The sequence below is a fragment of the Schistocerca americana genome, chromosome 11 (genome assembly GCF_021461395.2).
Source record: "Schistocerca americana isolate TAMUIC-IGC-003095 chromosome 11, iqSchAmer2.1, whole genome shotgun sequence".
Taxonomy (NCBI): Eukaryota; Metazoa; Arthropoda; class Insecta; order Orthoptera; family Acrididae; genus Schistocerca; species Schistocerca americana.
In genome coordinates, this window is record NC_060129.1 from 177,220,778 (window position 1) to 177,239,945 (window position 19,168).

General features: G+C 43.5%; 1 protein-coding gene across 1 annotated transcript in view; it reads right to left on the reverse strand.

Moving 5' to 3' along the window:
- The window catches only part of LOC124553492 (protein PRRC2A-like), a 1,723,518-nt gene that overhangs the window by 1,527,271 nt on the left and 177,079 nt on the right, over positions 1 to 19,168 (reverse strand). The window contains exons 20-21 of the mRNA XM_047127347.1: positions 15,466 to 15,738; positions 8,632 to 8,811 (exon numbers count right to left, since the gene is read on the reverse strand). Of these exons, the coding sequence (XP_046983303.1) occupies positions 8,632 to 8,811; positions 15,466 to 15,738 (453 nt within the window). The remainder of the gene's footprint in view (positions 1 to 8,631; positions 8,812 to 15,465; positions 15,739 to 19,168) is intronic.

Here is a 19,168-nt window from a genome sequence, read left to right on the forward strand (position 1 = left end):
AAGATCCTTTATCATTTAGCTACAATATAAAGTTGATCGCCGGTAAAGCAGATGCCAGACTGAGATTCATTGGAAGAATCCTAAGGAAATGCAATCCGAAAACAAAGGAAGTAGGTTACAGTACACTTGTTCGCCCCTTGCTTGAATACTGCTCAGCAGTGTGGGATCCGTACCAGATAGGGTTGATAGAATTGCTCTTACTTCGGAAGACTTCTCTCCATTGAGACTGTTATGCTGCATTCTGTTATCTAGGAACTCGTCAATCCAATCACACAATTGGTCTGATAGTCCATGTGCTCTTACTTTGTTCATTAAATGACTGTGGGAAACTGTATCGAACGCCTTGCGGAAGTCAAGAAACATGGAATCTACCTGGGAACCCGTGTCTGTGGCCCTCTGAGTCTCGTGGACGAATAGCACGAGCTGGGTTTCACTCGACCGTCTTTTTCGAAACCCATGCTGATTCCTACAGAGTAGATTTCTAGTTTCCAGAAAAGTCATTATATTATTTCAACAAGCCATTGAACTATGAGACTCAGAGGGCAGAATGGGATATGCAGACCATCACCTTCAGGTGCTGCAACGTGCCATTACATGTACTCGCTGCATAGACTCAAACCAGTTTCCAACTTAATCTACTAGATCATTTTTATATATTATAAATAGTAAAGGCACTATAACCCTTCCTTAGTGTACTTACAAAAGTACTTTACATCTGTTGTTTTCACCTGGTTATAAACATGTTGGGTTCTATAGGCGGGAAGTCCTGCATCCTTCCGCAAACCTTGTTCGATGATCTTTCTTTTTCAGAACCTGCACTGACGTTCTATGAGATGTGGAGTTTTCTTGCTCTGGTTGATATGGCGACTGGCGAAAGCTTAATAAATCAAGGTATGTACTCTGAGCCTCATTTAAATTGAAACCTCCATCTATTTCAATATGTTTCCTGAGATGTTTAAACTCCTTAAGCACGTTTTCACAGAATCTTTTCATTTGCACTACAGGTTAATTTAAAAGAACGCAAAATCCCCAAGATTGGCAAAGTTTACAGAAGTTTGAAATATGGTGCGTACTTCAATGTGAGATGCTTTTAATAATTTCCACAATGAAATTCTGTCTCGAAATCTAGCAGAAAACCCAAAGAGATTCTGGTCGTACATGAAGCACACCAGTGACAAGACGCAATCAATACCTTCACTACGCGTTAACAACGGTGAAGTCACTGATGACAGTGCCACTAAAGCAGAGTTATTAAACACAGTTTTCTGAATCTCCTTCACCAAATAAGACGAAGTAAATATTCCTGAACTACAATGAAGAACAATTGCCAAGATGAGAAATATAGAAGTAGACATCCTCGGAGTAACGAAACAGCTTAAATCACTTAATAAAGGCAAGGCCTCTGGTCCAGATTGTATACCAGTCAGGTTCTTCTCAGAGTATGCTGATAAAATAGCTCCATATTTATCAATTATATACAACCACTCACTCTCAGAAATATCCGTACCTAAAGACTGGAAAATTGCTCAAGTCACACCAATACCCAAAAAGGGAAATAGGAGTAATCCACTGAATTACAGGCCTATATCACTAACATCGATTTGCAGTAGGGTTTTGGAACATATACTGTATTCAAACATTATGAAGTGCCTCGAAGAAAATGATTCATTGACACATAGTCAGCACGGTTTCAGAAAATACCGTTCTTGTGAAAAACAACTAATAAGTGCTATCGACAGGGGATGTCAAATTGATTCCATATTTTTAGATTTCCAGAAGGCTTTCGACACCGTTCCTCACAAGCGTCTTCTAACCAAACTGCGTGCCTACGGAGTATCGCCTCAGCTGTGCGACTGGATTCGTGATTTCCTGCCAGTAAGGTCACATTTTGTAGTAATAGATGGAAAGTCATCAAGTAAAACAGAAGTAATATCTGGCGTTCCCAAAGGAAGTGTTACAGGCACTCTATTGCTCCTGATCTATGTTAACGACATACGAGTCAATCTGAGTAGCAGTCTTAGATTGTTTGCAGATGATGCTGTCATTTACCACCTTGTAAAGTCATCAGATGATCAAAACGATTTGCAAAATGATTTAGATAAGATATCTGTATGGTGCAAAAAGTGGCAATTGACCCTTAATAAGGAAAAGTGTGAAGTTATTCACATGAGTACTAAAAGAAATCAGCTAAATTTCGATTACGCGATAAGTCATACAAATCTGAAGGCTGTAAATTAAACTAAATACTTAGGCATTAAAATTACAAATAACCTAAATTGGAGCGATCACATAGATAATATTGTGGGTGGGGCAAACCAGAAACTGCGAATCATTGGCAGAATACTTGGAAGGTGCAACAGGTCTGCTAAAGAGACTGCTTACACCACGCTTGTCCGCCCTATTCTGGAATATTGCTGTGTGGTGTGGGATTTGCATCAGGTGGGACTGACGGATGACATCGAAAAAGTACAAAGAAGGGCAGCTCGTTTTGTATTATCACGAAACAGGGGAGATGGTGTCACAGACATGATACGTGAATTGGAGTGGCAATCATTAAAACAAAGGCGTTTTTCGTTGCGACGGGATCTTCTCATGAAATTTCAATCACCAGTTTTCTCCTCCGATTGCGAAAACATTCTGTTGGCACCCATCCACATAGGGAGAAATGATCATCACAATAAAATAAGAGAAATCAAGACTCGCACAGAAAAATTTAAGTGCTAGTTTTTCCCGCATGCCGTTTGAGAGTGGAACAGTAGAGAGACAGCTTGAAGGTGGTTCATTGAACCGTCTGCCAGGCACTTTATTGTGAATAGCAGAGTAATCACGTAGATGTAGATGTACATGTCCCATTGTTCTTGATTTCATGATTATATTTGAGGCAGCACTCGGCAACATCTGATTTGCTCGGTTGTTTCAGACATGGTGCAAATGTCAGTATTCTGGTACAGTGCGATGAAGGAGTCTATTGAAATAAAGATGTCAGAAAACCTGATGAACGTGGGTGGAGGTTTCAGTTCAAATGAGCTCGGGGTCCGCTATGTCAGAGATCTATGAAAAAGAGAGTTGCAACCTCTCTGTCACACGTGTAGTATACGTAGCCCCTGCACGCCTCAGCATTATGAGCTTTCCGTGTTGCAACCACGAGCGGATCATATGCTGATGACATTGCTATAGTAGGAAGAAATATCAATACACTCCAAGAAACATACCGGGCTATGGAAACTGAAGCCTTATAAATTGGCCTCATAGTAAATGAAAACAAAACAAAATATATGGTAATGTCACAATCTGAGGCCAGAAGAACCTCCAAAGGCCCAAACATCAACGGGAAATGCTTCAAAGGAGCTACCTCTTGCAACTACGAGGGATGGAACTTAAATAGTGGCAACCATTTATTTACAGCTCGTACAAAATAGATACGTTTTTCAAAGTTTTAATGACCTTCAAAGTAGTCACCAGCATTGTGTATAACCCATTGCCAGCGATGTGGAAGTCGTAGGATACTCTTAGCAGTGCCAGTTGTGTTGACAGTTCTGTAGCAGCTCTGAAGCGAATGCCGTGACGTGTTTCCTTCAGTTTAGAAATCGACTTGAACTCAGGAGGGCTTAAGTCAGGGGAGTGCAGTAGCACTTAGCAGCCCCATCAGTCAAACAAATCAGTAACAGCTTGCACTGCACGTGCTTGAGCATTGTCCTGCAAAATGATGGTCAGGTCCTGCAGAAAGTGTCGTCACTTCTGTCTCTAAGCTGGTCATAGGTTGTGTTCCAAAAATGAACGGCATTGATGCTGGTGACCACTCTGAAGGTCAGTAAAACTGAAATATGTATCTATTTTGTACGAGCTGTAAATAAATAGTTGCCACTATTAAAGTTCCAGCCCTCGTACTTTGAGCCCTAATAACAAATGAAAACAGTACTGGAAAGGCTATAAGGGAAAGAATACGAGCAGGAAACAGAGCTTACTTTGCAAATATGCAGATTTTCAGAAATAGCCTCGTTTCAAGAAAAACAAAACTGCTAATACATAACTCCCTAGTCTGCTCAGTTATCACATACGGGTCAGAGGCATGGACGTTGACAGAGCATGATAAAAATGCACTAGGAACCTTTGAGTGGAAAATACTATGCAAAATATATGGTCTAATAAGGGATGAAGAAGGCTTGAGGATATGTTACAATGTTGAATTACAAGAGTTAATACACTGCTGGCCACCGTAAATGCAACACCAAGAAAGACGAGAGGTAGCACGACAAAATTTATTTTGTAGATAACATGTTGACCAAGTATCAAATAATTACGTTTACATACGTCTGTGACATGTGGTTCCTGCCAGAATCAATAGCCAGAGTAGCCGCCATTGTTGGAGATCACCGCTGCCACACGTCTCGGCATTGAGTCAGAGAGACGTTGGATGTGTTCCTGGGGTACAGCAGCCCGAGCAGCTTCCACACGTTGCCAAAGATCATCTGGTGTGGCAGCTGGGGATGGAATCTGGGTCACTCGTTGAGCAACCATGGACCACATGTTTTCTATCGGCGAAAGATCCGAAGAGCGAGCCGGCCAGGGATGCACTTCAATCTGGTTATTGACGAAGAACCTTTGGACAATGCGTGCCACGTGTGGTCGCGCATTATCCTGTTGAAATATGGCTGAGGCCGAGCCCTGAAGGTAAGGAAGGACAACTGGCTCCAGCACCTCGGATATGTAGCGCCGGCTATTTAAAGTACCGGCAATGCGTACTAGAGGCGTGCGAGAGTAATATCCAATACCGCCCCATACCATAATACCCGGTGCAAGACCAGTGTGGCGGTGCATAATGCAGCTGTCCAGCATCCTCTCTCCACGGTGTCTCCACACTCGAATCCGACCATCGTGGTGCTGCAGACAGAAGCGTGCCTCGTCAGTAAAGACAACGTCATTCCATTCTGCCGTCCACATCCGTCTGTCATCACACCATTGGCGACGGAGACGTCTGTGGTTCTGCGTCAATGGTAGACGAAGCAATGGACGTCTTGCGGACAGACCACTCTGCTGCAAACGGCGTCGAATGGTACGCGCAGACACTGGATGATGCGTTACAGACGCAATGTGCTGTGCTACGGTTCGGGATATCACTGAGCGATCCGTCACTGCCGTGCGCACAATTTGCCTATCAGCACGTGCAGTGGTGCACCGAGGTGAATGCGATCGACCACGTCGGTCCGTCGTACCCTCCTGCATCCAACGGTCACATATCTGCATTACAGTTGTTCGGTTTCGTCCAACACGACTAGCAATTTCTCTGTATGATAATCCACAATCTCGGTAAGCCACTATCCTTCCTCTGTCGAACTCAGGTACTTGATCAAACGATGTTTGCTGTTGTCTACGAGGCATAACTGATCGTCTTGTGAAACAACCACGAGGTAAACACACGTGCCGAACGTACACTCGTCGAAATCGCCAAGCCTTAAATGGCGCTATGAGGTGGCGCCACAGGCGCGCGTGATGTGCGTCTGCGCTGAAATTCTAATCAGTTGCATATCTCATCGCTGCAAACCCATGGTGTAAATTTCACTTGATTAGGATGCTTCCTTCAGGGTGTTGCATTTACGGTGGCCAGCAGTGTATAAGGTAGGGACATAGTGAAATTTGTGAAATCACAGTGAATACAATGGACGTGTGGAGAGAATGGCAGAGGTTAGAATTCCAAACAAAATGATGGTAGGTGTGATCCATTCAGCTAGACAAAAAAGGAGACCTAGAAGAAGATAGATTGACAACATAATAGTGGATTTCACCAGTATGGGAGTCCAGGGGTGGAAAATAGCAGCAAATAACCGAGAAGTACAGAGGAAGATTGTTGAAGAAGCTAAGGCTCACCGAGGGCTGTAGCACTACAGAAGAAGAAGAAGAAGTCACAACCTGACACCAGGCGACGGTACCAGTGTTGGCAGAGGTTGCCTATTCGCGTCTTTCCAACACGTGACAAGAAAATAGTATCACAAGTATTCTGCCACTGGCAGCTATAAAGGCCGGCACACGGACTACACCAGCCACTTCTTTGCCGTTGTCTTAGGACACTCTTAAGAGTGCAGTGCAAGCTGTTACTGATTTGTTTGACTGATGGGGCTGCTAAGTGCTATACCACTTACTGCACTCCCCTGACTTAAGCCCTCCCGAGTTGCGACTCGATTTCTAAACTGAAGGAAACACTTCACGGCATTTGCTTCAGAGTTGCTACAGAACTGTCGACACAACTGGCACTGCTAAGAGTATCCTACAACTTCCACATCGCTGGCGACGGGTTATACACAATGCTGGTGACTACTTTGAAGGTCATTAAAACTTTGAAATACGTATCTATTTTGTACGAGCTGTAAATAAATAGTTATAAGGACCAATGTTTCTTTTCTCAGCTTTCATCACTGTTTTCCTCTATGGACTTAGACTATGTTAAGGGTAGACTTTTCTGCAAATGTGTTGCACTTAATCTGGGCGACATTCTGAGACGCTGGATTACTTCCCTGCAAGTGTATATTCCTACTAAGCTCCTAGCTGTGTTACCGCACACTAGAAACAGTCAGGCAACTTCTAGGTAACAGCACTGTCAAGTATCTGTACCTGTACCTAGTGAGTTGTTGTATTTTGTGATTTTTGCTCTTGCTATTGAAGCAGATGTATTTTTGCTATCGATAAACTTGTTGAAACTTGATCAATGATTTCCCTGTGTCCCTGTGAGGGACACTTCACAGTCCACCACTTCATTTACTAAGAATTCACCAGCTATATCCACAAGAGCTGGAAAACGTGAGAGAATGTTCGTTTCGTGGAACAGTGTGGGCTCTGAAAAACAAAAGTTCATCAAGTGGGTGTAGGGAATCTCTCTCATCTTCGAGGTGTGTTTTTTTTTAAGTAAGTACCAATTTGGCACACCGCGGCCCCAGCGCTGTGGTCAGCGTTCTGCGCATGCGCACTGGGTACCTACATCTGTTGTCTAAGCACTGACGCCATTACAGTCTGATTCTTCCTTGTTTACGTTGTGTACCGAGTGTTTAAGATGCCTCCGATAATCGTGAGTCCCACTGACTGTGAAGTACGGGCTCTTATAAGATTCTTAGTGCTAAAGGCCTAAAAGCGATCGATATTCATCATGAGATCTGCACAGTTTACGGAGAGAACATTATGAGTGATGGAATGGTAAGAAAGTGGGTGAGAGCATTTAAAGATGGCCGTACAAATGTGCACGACGAACAACAGAGTGGGCGTCCTTCGGTCGTTAATCAAAGTGTGGTGCAGGAAGTGGACAATAAGGTGAGAGAAAACAGACGTTTTACGATTTCTCCGTGGCGGGATGACTTTCCAAATGTTTCTCGTAGTGTTTTGTATGGCATTGTGACCGAGCACTCGAATTACGGAAAATTGAGCGCACGTCGGGTACCGAAAATGTTGGCGGATGTGCACAAAACCAAACGTTTAGACAGCGCATTGACTTTCCTTGAGCAGTACCACAACGACTGTGACGATTTCTTAAGCCAATTGTTACGGGCGATGAAATGTGGGTGGCCTACGTCACACCAGAATCAAAGCAACCATCCGTGGAAGTTGAGCAAGGGCATCGCTTTGGTGCAAGACAATGGCCGTCCACATGTGGCGAATCAGACCAAAGATCTCACCACATCTTTTCGACGGGAAACTCTAGATCATCCTGCGTACAGCCCCGATCTTGCGCCCAGTGACTACCATCTGTTCCTGCACTTGAAGAAACACCTGGGCGGTCAGCGTCTTCGAGACGATGACGAAGTCAAGACAGTGGTGATGCAGTGGTTAACAAGTCAGGCGGCAGACTTCTATGAGGAGGGTATTCAAAAACTGGTACAACGTTATGACAAGTGCCTCAGTATTGACAGAAATTATGTACAAAAGTAGATTAAGGTATAGGCTTTCGTGTAAAAAAAAATTACTGAGATATCTTAGCACATCTTTTTTTAATTTCAAAACAGCCCTTACTTAAAAAACACGCCTCATATAAATAGCAGCATTAGGCCAACAACTATTGACAGTGAATACACATTAAGCACAGCTAGAAGCACTTGAAGAAGACTGCAAGGTCAGTCATTGAAATATTGTGCAGAACACTCAAATAAAACCCAGCTGTACACCCAGAACCACACCATTAATGAATTGTGCTGGGAAAACCTGAGAGATCAAAACTGAACTACTGACAATTGATGGTCTTTTATTAATCAAACATACACAATTTTGAAAGAGTTTTATGCACAATCAATTTCTTAATTAATTTTTCCAACAAATTTTTATCACGTGTACCTGCTACGAATCAGGAAGCTGAAATGTGCAGCTACAGTCATCATTGCAAATGAGAATGTTGACATTATTATTGTAAACAAATTTTGCTGAGTTTAACCCTCTAGCCCGATTTCCCCTTTTCCCCTCTACCCTCCTGCAGATCGCTCAACTCGGAACGAGTGCCCTCGACCTTCAGAGGAACCCGCGATGCCGTGTGAGATCACTGCACGACTCACAACCGCAGACACGTCCGCTCCACAGCTCACGACAGCACACAGACAGGTCGGCGCTCGCGCGCGGGCGCAGTCGCAGTCGCAGAAGCAGACGGATCGGCGTCCCTACCTGGTCTGCTGCGGCCGCGGCCCAGGATGCGCTGGATCTCGCCCGCCTCGCTGCCGGATTCGGACTCGGACTGCGGCCACCTGCCGGTGGGGGACGGGAATGCGGCGCGGTACTGCCAGCGGTCCGGGGACAGCTGCACCGGCTGCTGCGGCTGCGGCTTGCGGACGACCACTCCGTACACTGTGAGAGGAGGGAAACTATTCTAGTCGACTCTCTTGCCAGATGTACGGAGGGAGCCGTGTGGGACTCCCTGTACACCAAACTGAACACAAGTGAATGCACAACAGTGAACAAGAATTCTCTCCGATGTAAACATAGGCATGTGGTAATAAACTGCGTTCTTTCTCTTTATTATGGGACCTGCAGCATATGTTATGTCACAGTAGGACCTAATGCAGAGAATTAGGAGACACTATGCTGCTTGATATTTTATTTTTGCATATGAACTTATTTTGGCTTTATTGCATTCAATTGCATGTATTTATATTTTACATAATATATAATTTATAAAGGGTTTTTTATAGTGGATGTTGTACTCACTCCTGATGTAGACGGAAATGTGTGAACTTTGAGTAGACTATTACTGCTGTCAGTAGTTGTTGGATGCAATTCTTTTTCAGTACTGTTTTAAGATTGTTTGATGATTTGATGTTGCACATACATTATGTTTTTTACTGTTTTGACAGTTGTAGTTTGACAGCTAGTTGTTTACTCAAACATATTTATGTTGTTTTGGGTGATGTATCTATCGAACTGTTATTGATGTGTTTCTAATTTCTGGTGTTTTGGTTATTTGTTATCCGCTTAAGGGACCGGTTGATAGGATATGTCATGAGGCATCAAGGGATGGATAAAAATCGTAGAGGGAGACCAAGAGATGAATACACTAAGCAGGTTCACAAGGGTGTAGGTTGCAGTATGTACTGGGAGATGAAGAAGCTTGCACAGGATAGAGTAGCATGGAGAGCTGCATCAAACCAGTCTCAGGACTGAAGACCACAACAACAACAGCGTATAAAATTTCAATAAAAGTTTTTAAAAACTGCATGAGATTGAAATCAGTTTCTTCATTAATACACTCTGGGGATAATCCTTAGTGTGCCTGTGCACTCCAAATTCCACCAAAATCTTCATAACTGGACCTTTTCGAATTTTATGTAGGATTTGTAGAGTGTTTTCAATGTTGTCAACTTTGTGTTTTTCATTTTTGAGGTGTGTAAAGAAGGTAGCTTGGTTGTTATTTGTTTCTCTTGTGTGGTCTCTGAATCTGACGACGAAATTTCTTCGTTTATACTATACAAAATTAACCGCAATAACTGCACTACTTTTCATATAGGACAGACAGGAAAAATTTTCATTGTCAGATTCAGAGAACACACGAGAGAAACAAATAACAACCAATCCTCCTCTTTACACATCTCTAAAATGAAAGACACGAAGTTGACAACTTTGAAAATGCACTACAAATCCTGCACAAAATCGCAAAGATCCAATCGTGGATATTTTGGAGGGATTTGAAATATACACAGACATACTAAGGATTATCCCCACAGTACACAAATATAGAAACCGATTTCAGTCACACACAGTTCTTAAAACTTTTATTGGAATTTTATGTGGGGATAATGAATAACCAAAATACCAGAGAATGGAAACACACAAATAACAGTTCAATAGATAGATGACCCAAAACAACATAAATATCTTTGTGCAAACAACTAGCTGTCAAACTTGAATTTCTGTGAGTGCCAGAATAATAACAGACATATTAAAACATAGGTGCAACATCAAATAATTGAACAACTTTAAAATGTTACTGAAAAAATATTACATCCAACAACTATGGACAGCAGTGAAAATGTACTCAAAGTTGGTATATGTCCGTGCACAACATCAGGACATGAGTACAACATCCAATGTAGCAAACCTTTATAAATCATATATTCCGCTATACATAAATAAATGCAATTTTGTGCAGATGTACTGATTAAGGCAATAAATCCAAAATAAGCTTACACCAAACAATACTGGATCAAGCAGCATAATGTCTACCAATTCACTGTTTAAACTGCATTTTGTCTCGAGTGGTTCATATGAACTTGCATTCATTTGTGTTCCATAAGTTTTGGTGAACCATAAGAGGAAGTTCGTAACCACCTCATGTGGCACTAGCAGTACAGAAAGCTTTCCTCTTTCTAACTCTTCTATTTCATTGTTGTTCACATGTGTGCAGAATTACATGAGCGATGCAGTGGTCTGATGAGAATGTAATGTCGCTGATAGAAGACTATAGACACCATAGCTGCTTCTGGGGTCAAAGAGGTCCACCGAACAAGTGTAAAAGGAAAATAAATATGATCGGTAGAAAACTGCCAAAGCACTCAAAGCTCGTACTGAGGCTGTGAGGAAGATCATAAATTCATCAGAGGCTTGCATCAGGCAGGAATGGAGTGACTAAGGTCAAGCTTTGTAATTCTTTTATGAGAAAGTAAAACCACAATAAATGTTATTGAAAGTAAGCATGTGTCAGTATGTATGTATTGTGATAATTAAAAGTAAACAAAAGACCTGGTCAGTCTCAGTGCTCCCATTTATGGTATCTGTAAATAAATGGCTAATGTAGCACTGTTACGTTAAATACTTGTGATGATTATTTGATTTCTTAGTACCAATAAAAATGTTTATCTGGTTCAAATGGCTCTGAGCACTATGGGACTTAACATCTGAGGTCATCCGTCTCCTAGAACTTAGAACTACTTAAGCCTAACTAACCTAAGGACATCACACACATCCATGCCTGAGGCAGGATTCGAACCTGCGACCGTGGCGGTCGCGCGGTTCCAGACTGAAGCGCCTAGAACCGCTCGGCCACAGCGGCCAGCGGACCACGCTATCTCTCGTGTAACAAACTATACAGCAGATTTTATCAATTCCTTGAACATACTCTAATAAAATCGTTGACATGCTTTGCCTATGTCAAAAATTTCCTCCTCGATTATAATGAGTATACACTCGCACACACACTCATATCCATCCGCACATACTCAGACACAAGCAGACATTATCTGCTGTGTCTGTGTATGTGCGGATGGATATCAGTGTGTGTGCGAGTGTATACCTGTCCTTTTTCCCCCTAAGGTAAGTCTTTCTGCTCCCGGGACTGGAATGACTCCTTACCCTCTCCCTTAAAACGCACATCCTTTCGTCTTTCCCTCTCCTTCCCTCTTTTCTGATGAGGCAACAGTTTGTTGCGAAAGCTTGAATTTTGTGTGTATGTTTGTGTTTGTTTGCGTGTCTATCAACGTGCCAGCACTTTCGTTTGGTAAGTCACATCATCTTTGCTTTTAGGCATATATATATATATTGTTCATCCAGCCAGCACCATGTAGGGGCATAGGTTTGTGTGTGTGTGTGTGTGTGTGTGTGTGTGTGTGTGTGTGTGTGTTACTTTAGCTCTGAAAAGGATTATTCCAAAATCTGGCAAGTTTTCTTTCTTTTTGTGTGTGCCTATCAACTACTCAACACCTCTGCTTTTAGTGATATACCACACAGACAGAAAATTAAGTTTCGTGTTTTCATGGTACATCCATTATGTGTAGAACAGAATACAGGAAAGAAAAGAAAAAGTTATTTAAGGGGTGTATTTGTACTAAGTTTGTTTTGTAACAAACATCTCACATTTTCCAAAAACTGTGTATTTTAAAATGTATACTTACTCACAATTACCCTATTTAAGTAATTTTGAGTTGTAAAATGTCATCCTGTCAAAATTCCACTGTCGTAGTTTTATAGACCCATTTTTTTCTGATTACAAAAACATATTACTTTTCTGGAACAACGTGCCAGTTTGTAAAACATTCAAATTAGAAAATTTTACTTTCCAGAAAATTTTTTGCAGACTTTCGATTTCCCAGTGCACATTAAAACTTCCATTTCACTAAATAGTACGTGACTTTTTGCTATTTTTTTGGATTACACAGTTTATAGTTAACCAGTATAACTTCACTGCCTATTATGTTTCTGTATTTTTTACTTTTCCTGTCTTTGATGTTACAGTCCCGGGAGTGGAAAGACTTACCTTAGGGGGAAAAAAGGACGGGTATACACTCGCACACACACACACATATCCATCCACACATTTACAGACACAAGCAGACATATTTAAAGACAAAGAGTTTGGGCAGAGATGTCAGTCGAGGCGGAAGTGCAGAGGCAAAGATGATGTTGAATGACAAGTAAGGTATGAGTGGCGGCAACTTGAAATTAGCGGAGATTGAGGCCTGGTGGGTAACGGGAAGAGAGGATATATTGAAGAGCAAGTTCCCATCTCCGGAGTTCGGATAGGTTGGTGTTGGTGGGAAGTATCCAGATAACCCGGACGGTGTAACACTGTGCCAAGATGTGCTGGCCGTGCAACAAGGCATGTTTAGCCACAGGGTGATCCTCATTACCAACAAACACTGTCTGCCTGTGTTCATGCGAATGGACAGTTTGTTGCTGGTCATTCCCACATAGAAAGCTTCACAGTGTAGGCAGGTCAGTTGGTAGATCATGTGGGTGCTTTCACACGTGGATCTGCCTTTGATCGTGTACACCTTCCGGGTTACAGGACTGGAGTAGGTGGTGGTGGGAGGGTGCATGGGACAGGTTTTACACTGGGGGCGGTTACAAGGGTAGGAGCCAGAGGGTAGGGAAGGTGGTTTGGGGATTTCATAGGGATGAACTAACAGGTTACGAAGGTTAGGTGGACGGCGGAAAGACACTCTTGGCGGAGTGGGGAGGATTTCATGTAGGATGGATCTCATTTCAGGGCAGGATTTGAGGAAGTCGTATCCCTGCTGGAGAGCCACATTCAGAGTCTGGTCCAGTCCCAGAAAGTATCCTGTCACAAGTGGGGCACTTTTGGGGTTCTTCTGTGGGGGATTCTGGGTTTGAGGGGATGAGGAGGTGGCTCTGGTTATTTGTTTCTGTACCAGGTCAGGAGGGTAGTTGCGGGATGCGAAAGCTGTTGTCAGGTTGTTGGTGTAATGGTTCAGGGATTCCGGACTGGAGCAGATTCGTTTGCCACGAAGACCTAGGCTGTAGAGAAGGGACCGTTTGATGTGGAATGGGTGGCAGCTGTCATAATGGAGGTACTGTTGCTTGTTGGTGTGTTTGATGTGGACGGACGTGTGAAGCTGGCCATTGGACAGGTGGAGGTCAACGTCAAGGAAAGTGGCATGGGATTTGGAGTAGGACCAGGTGAATCTGATGGAACCAAAGGAGTTGAGGTTGGAGAGGAAATTCTGTAGTTCTTCTTCACTGTGAGTCCAGATCATGAAGATGTCATCAATAAATCTGTACCAAACTTTGGGTTGGCAGCCCTGGGTAACCAAGAAGGCTTCCTCTAAGCGACCCATGAATAGGTTGGCGTACGAGGGGGCCATCCTGGTACCCATGGCTGTTCCCTTTAATTGTTGGTATGTCTGGCTTTCTTGGTTACCCAGGCCTGCCAACCCAAAGTTTGGTACATTTTATTATACATGTCTGAAAGAGTGATTGACATACAACTTTTCCACATAGTCACCAAACACATTGAGGCACTTATCATAGTGGTGGACAAGGTTTGAGATACCTTCGTCGTAAAATTCTGCCGACTGAGACTTCAGCCTGAGAGTCACGCCCACCTGCAGTTCTGCGTCAGTATCAAAGCGCTGCGCTGCAAGCCAGTTCTTCATTTAGGAAAACAAGTGGAAGTTGCTTGGTGCAAGATTGGGGCTGTACAGTGGATGAGGGAAAATTTCCCATATGGATGAATTAAGAAGTCCTTTAGTGCAGTTTGCTGTGTGAGGTCGGGCATTGTCGATCAAAAACAAAATTTTGGACCTCAGCTTTCTTCGGCATTTGTTTTGAACTGCTCTTCTAAGGCTGTGCAAAGTTTGACAGTACCAAGCAGAATTTATGGTTGCTCCACGTTCGAGAAAATCAATAAGAAACACACCTAGCCTAACCCAAAACACTGTCACCATCAACTTCCTTGCTGACAATGTTTTCAAACATTTTCTCGGTTTTTGGGGGACCTTGTAGGCCCCCACTCTGTGGACTGTAATTTTGTCTCGCAATTGACATGTTCCACCAACATCTCATCACCAGTTACAATTTTATCCAGTAATGAGTCACCATGTTTGTGGTAGGCCTCCAGAAATGTCAACGTTGCCCCCATTCACTGTCCTTTATGGTGCTCGGTAAGCATTTTGGGCACCCATCGTGCACAAAATTTGTGGTAGCCTAGCTTTTGAGTGACAATTTCAAACAACAAAGTCCGTGAAACTTGTGGAAAAGAAAGCGAAAGCTCCGTTATTGTGAAGAGTGACAGTTTTCACGAATCGTTTCATTAACTTTAGCGACAAGGTCGTCAGTCACAATGTTCGGGCGTCCACTCTTCTCTTCATCGTGAACATCGGTTCAGCCATTTTTAAACCGAATCCACCATTTCCACATGGAGCATTCACTCATTATGTTGTTTCCGTACATTTCACGATAAATTACTATAGATTTTAGGTTTTATGGCAACAAAAACCATATCGCAGACTGCACCTCACAACTGGCGGGATTTTCAATTCGGCGCACATTTCAAATTCGAATATCGAAAAAACCAGACGCGCAGAGACGTTCCCGCCGTCACTGACGAATGCCGACTGAGCTGCTGAGCAAGCACATACCAAAATATACGTGATCGGTGTGCACCTAGTGGAGTCTGATGGGAATGTTCCCTACATTCTGAACACCCTCTGTATTTCACTTCAAACTGGGGAGCTGAATGCCAGGCAGGCACCAGTGCCGTCGCACACTCACCTGACGAGTTGCTGCCGGACAGCTCGCCGCTCGAACTCGGCGGCAGGGGCGGGAGTGGCCTGTCGGGAGTCCCGGTGGGACTGGTGACGGAGCCCGGCGGGGCGCTGCGCCGGACCACGACACCGTACGGCCTGCGCCGCTCCGCAGCCACAGATGTTCCGTAACCGTAACCGTAGCCGTACGCGTAGCCCAGGTCGGACAGGTTCACGTAGTTGGCAGCAGAAGTGGCGGGCGGCGGCGAGTTTGGCAGGAACACGTCAGACTCCACACTGTCTGCAATTATAAGGACAGTGTACTGAGCACCTCATTCTCACTGCACAGTGAAGACCTTTTGATCCTACACAAAGTCGGTAAAGTAAATAAAGTCATATACTATGAAGGCTAGGAGACACTCACCCCCCGGCAGATTCAGCCACCTAATTGGAAATCAGAGATTTAGGAAGCAGATTTTAAATTGTAAGACATTTCCATGGGCAGATGTGGACTCTGACCACAATCTATTGGTTATGAACCGTACATTACAACTAAAGAAACTGCAAAAAGGTCGGAATTTAAGAAGATGGGATCTGGATAAACTGACTAAACCAGAGGTTGTACAGAGTTTCAGGGAGAGCATAAGGGAACAATTGACAGGAATGGGAGACAGAAATGCAGTAGAAGAAGAATGGGTAGCTCTGAGGGATGAAGTAGTAAAGGCAGCAGAGAATCAGGTAGGTAAAAAGACGAGGGCTAGTAGAAATCCTTGGGTAACAGAAGAAATATTGAATTTAATTGATGAAAGCAGAAAATATAAAAATGCAGTAAATGAAGCAGGCAAAAAGGAATACAAACATCTCAAAAATGAGATCGACAGGAAATGCAAAATGGCTAAGCAGGGACGGCTAGAGGACAAATGTAATGATATAGAGGCTTATCTCACTAGGGGTAAGATAGATACTGCCTACAGGAAAATTAAAGAGACCTTTGGAGAAAAGACAACCACTTGTATGAATATCAAGAGCTCAGATGGAAACCCAATTCTAAGCAAAGAAGGGAAATCAGAAAGGTGGAAGGAATATATAGAGGGTCTATACAAGGGTGATGTACTTGAGGGCAATGTTATGGAAATGGAAGAGGATGTAGATGAAGATGAAAAGGGAGATACGATACTGCGTGAAGAGTTTGACAGAGCACTGAAAGACCTGAGTCGAAACAAGGCCCCGGGAGTAGACAACATTCCATTAGAACTACTGATGGCCTTGGGAGAGCCAGTCCTGACAAATCTCTACCATCTGGTGAGCAAGATGTATGAGACAGGCGAAATACCCTCAGACTTCAAGAAAAATATAATAATTCCAATCCCAAAGAAAGAAGGTGTTGACAGATGTGAAAATTACCGAACTATCAGTTTAATAAGTCACGGCTGCAAAATACTAACGCGAATTCTTTACAGACGAATGTAAAAACTAATGGAAGCCGACCTTGGGGAAGATCAGTTTGGATTCCGCAGAAATATCGGAACACGTGAGACAATACTGACCCTACGACTTATCTTAGAAGCTAGATTAAGGAAAGGCAAACTTACATTTCTATCATTTGTAGACTTAGAGAAAGCTTTTGACAATGTTCACTGGAATACTCTCTTTCAAATTCTGAAGGTGGCAGGGGTAAAATACAGGGAGCGAAAGGCTATTTACAATTTGTACCAGATGGCCGTTATAAGAATTGAGACACATGAAAGGGAAGCAGTGGTTGGGAAGGGAGTGAGACAGGGCTGTAGCCTCTCCCTGATGTTATTCAATCTGTATATTGAGTAAGCAGTAAAGGAAACAAAAGACAAATTCGGAGTAGGTATTAAAATCCACGGAGAAGAAATAAAAACTTTGATGTTTGCCGATGACATTGTAATTCTGTCAGAGACAGCAAAGGACTTGGAAGAGCAGCTGAACGGAATGGACAGTGTCTTGAAAGGAGGATAATGAGATGAACATCGACAAAAGCAAAACAAGGATAATAGAATGTAGTCGAATTAAGTCGGGTGATGCTGAGGGAATTAGATTAGGAAATGAGATGCGTAAAGTAGTAAAGGAGTTTTGCTACTATTTGGGGAGCAAAATAACTAATGATGGTCGAAGTAGAGAGGATATAAAATGTAAACTGGCAAGGAAAGCGTTTCTGAAGAAGAGAAATTTGTTAACATCGAGTATTGATTTAAGTGTCAGGAAGTCGTTTCTGAAAGTATTTGTATGGAGTGTAGCCATGTATGGAAGTGAAACGCGGACGATAAATAGTTTCAAAATGTGGTGCTACAGAAGAATGCTGAAGATCAGATGGGTAGATCACATAACTAATGAGGAGGTATTGAATAGAATTGGGGAGAAGAGAAGTTTGTGGCACAACTTGACTAGAAGAAGGGACCGGTTGGTAGGACATGTTCTGAGGCATCAAGGGATCACCAATTTAGTACTGGAGGGGTGCGTGGAGGGTAAAAATCGTAGAGGGAGACCAAGAGATGAATACACTAAGCAGATTCAGAAGGATGTGGGTTGCAGTAGGTACTGGGAGATGAAGAAGCTTGCACAGGATAGAGTAGCGTGGAGAGCTGCATCAAACCAGTCTCAGGACTGAAGACCACAAGAACAACAACAATTGGAAATGTTTCTCCTGACCACACACACACTGCTGCAAAGTATGTGCTGTGTGTGTAAATGTACCTGTTAATTGTAGATGACTGTAATATGTGTGTGTGTGTGTGTGTGTGTGTGTGTGTGTGTGTGTGTGTTTTGGAGATGATGAGAGAAGGGAGAGGTTGAAACCTGGTGCAGGCTCATAACCTATTCCTTTCAAAGAGCACCAAGGGAGGTGCCGAAATAAACGTCCCCATCTGACAGCCAGATCACTGTTGATACTGTCACATGGCCACGTCTCATGAGACACTGCAGACAGGTTTGAAATTTAATCCGGGACATCGGGCCAAAGACTGGTGATGAGAAATTTTATGCCACCACCTCTCTTCCCTTTGCCAGCCGAATACTGGCAGTGAAAATTTCATCCATCCCCGGGATTCAAACTGGCTTACCTCCGATGATGAATTGGGTTGAGGGGGCGCTCGACCTCACGGTCATCACTGCCCTGACGAAAAGTCAACACGAAATCTTGTGGGTGGGGACGAAGGCTGTCCCCACATGCTGAGCAGTTTATAACGTACTAAAGTCTGCTGCCCTTCCCCACCAGTTTAGGGATGAGGCCTGATAGTTCTCAAAATTTCACCACTCTGTTAGCACTGGTATCGGTATCTGCGAGGACGGTGGGCAGATCTCCCGTGAGACTGACGGCTGCCCTAATATCAGTATACAGGACACACTCAGCCACAATGTGGTGCACTGAAAGCAGCACACCACAAATTTCACAGAAAGGCTGATCGTCCCCTCGGAGGAGGAAGCTATGTGTGAAAGGGCTATGCCCGATGCACAGTCAGGTAAGCAAAACCTCCTTCCACCGGCGAGGCTGACACGAAGTCTGCGAAGCTTTCGTGGTCAGTTTGAGCGACCGCAGTTTTTTGTCCGACACCTGCAACCATTCAGTCTCCCACTGATGCATGGTGCATATGTCAGAAAATGAGATAATGGCATGCAACGGGATGGGACATTGATGGACAGCACCATCTCAACATGCCTCCTTGGCAGCTTTGTCAGCCCTGTATCCCAACATAGCCAAGTACCCA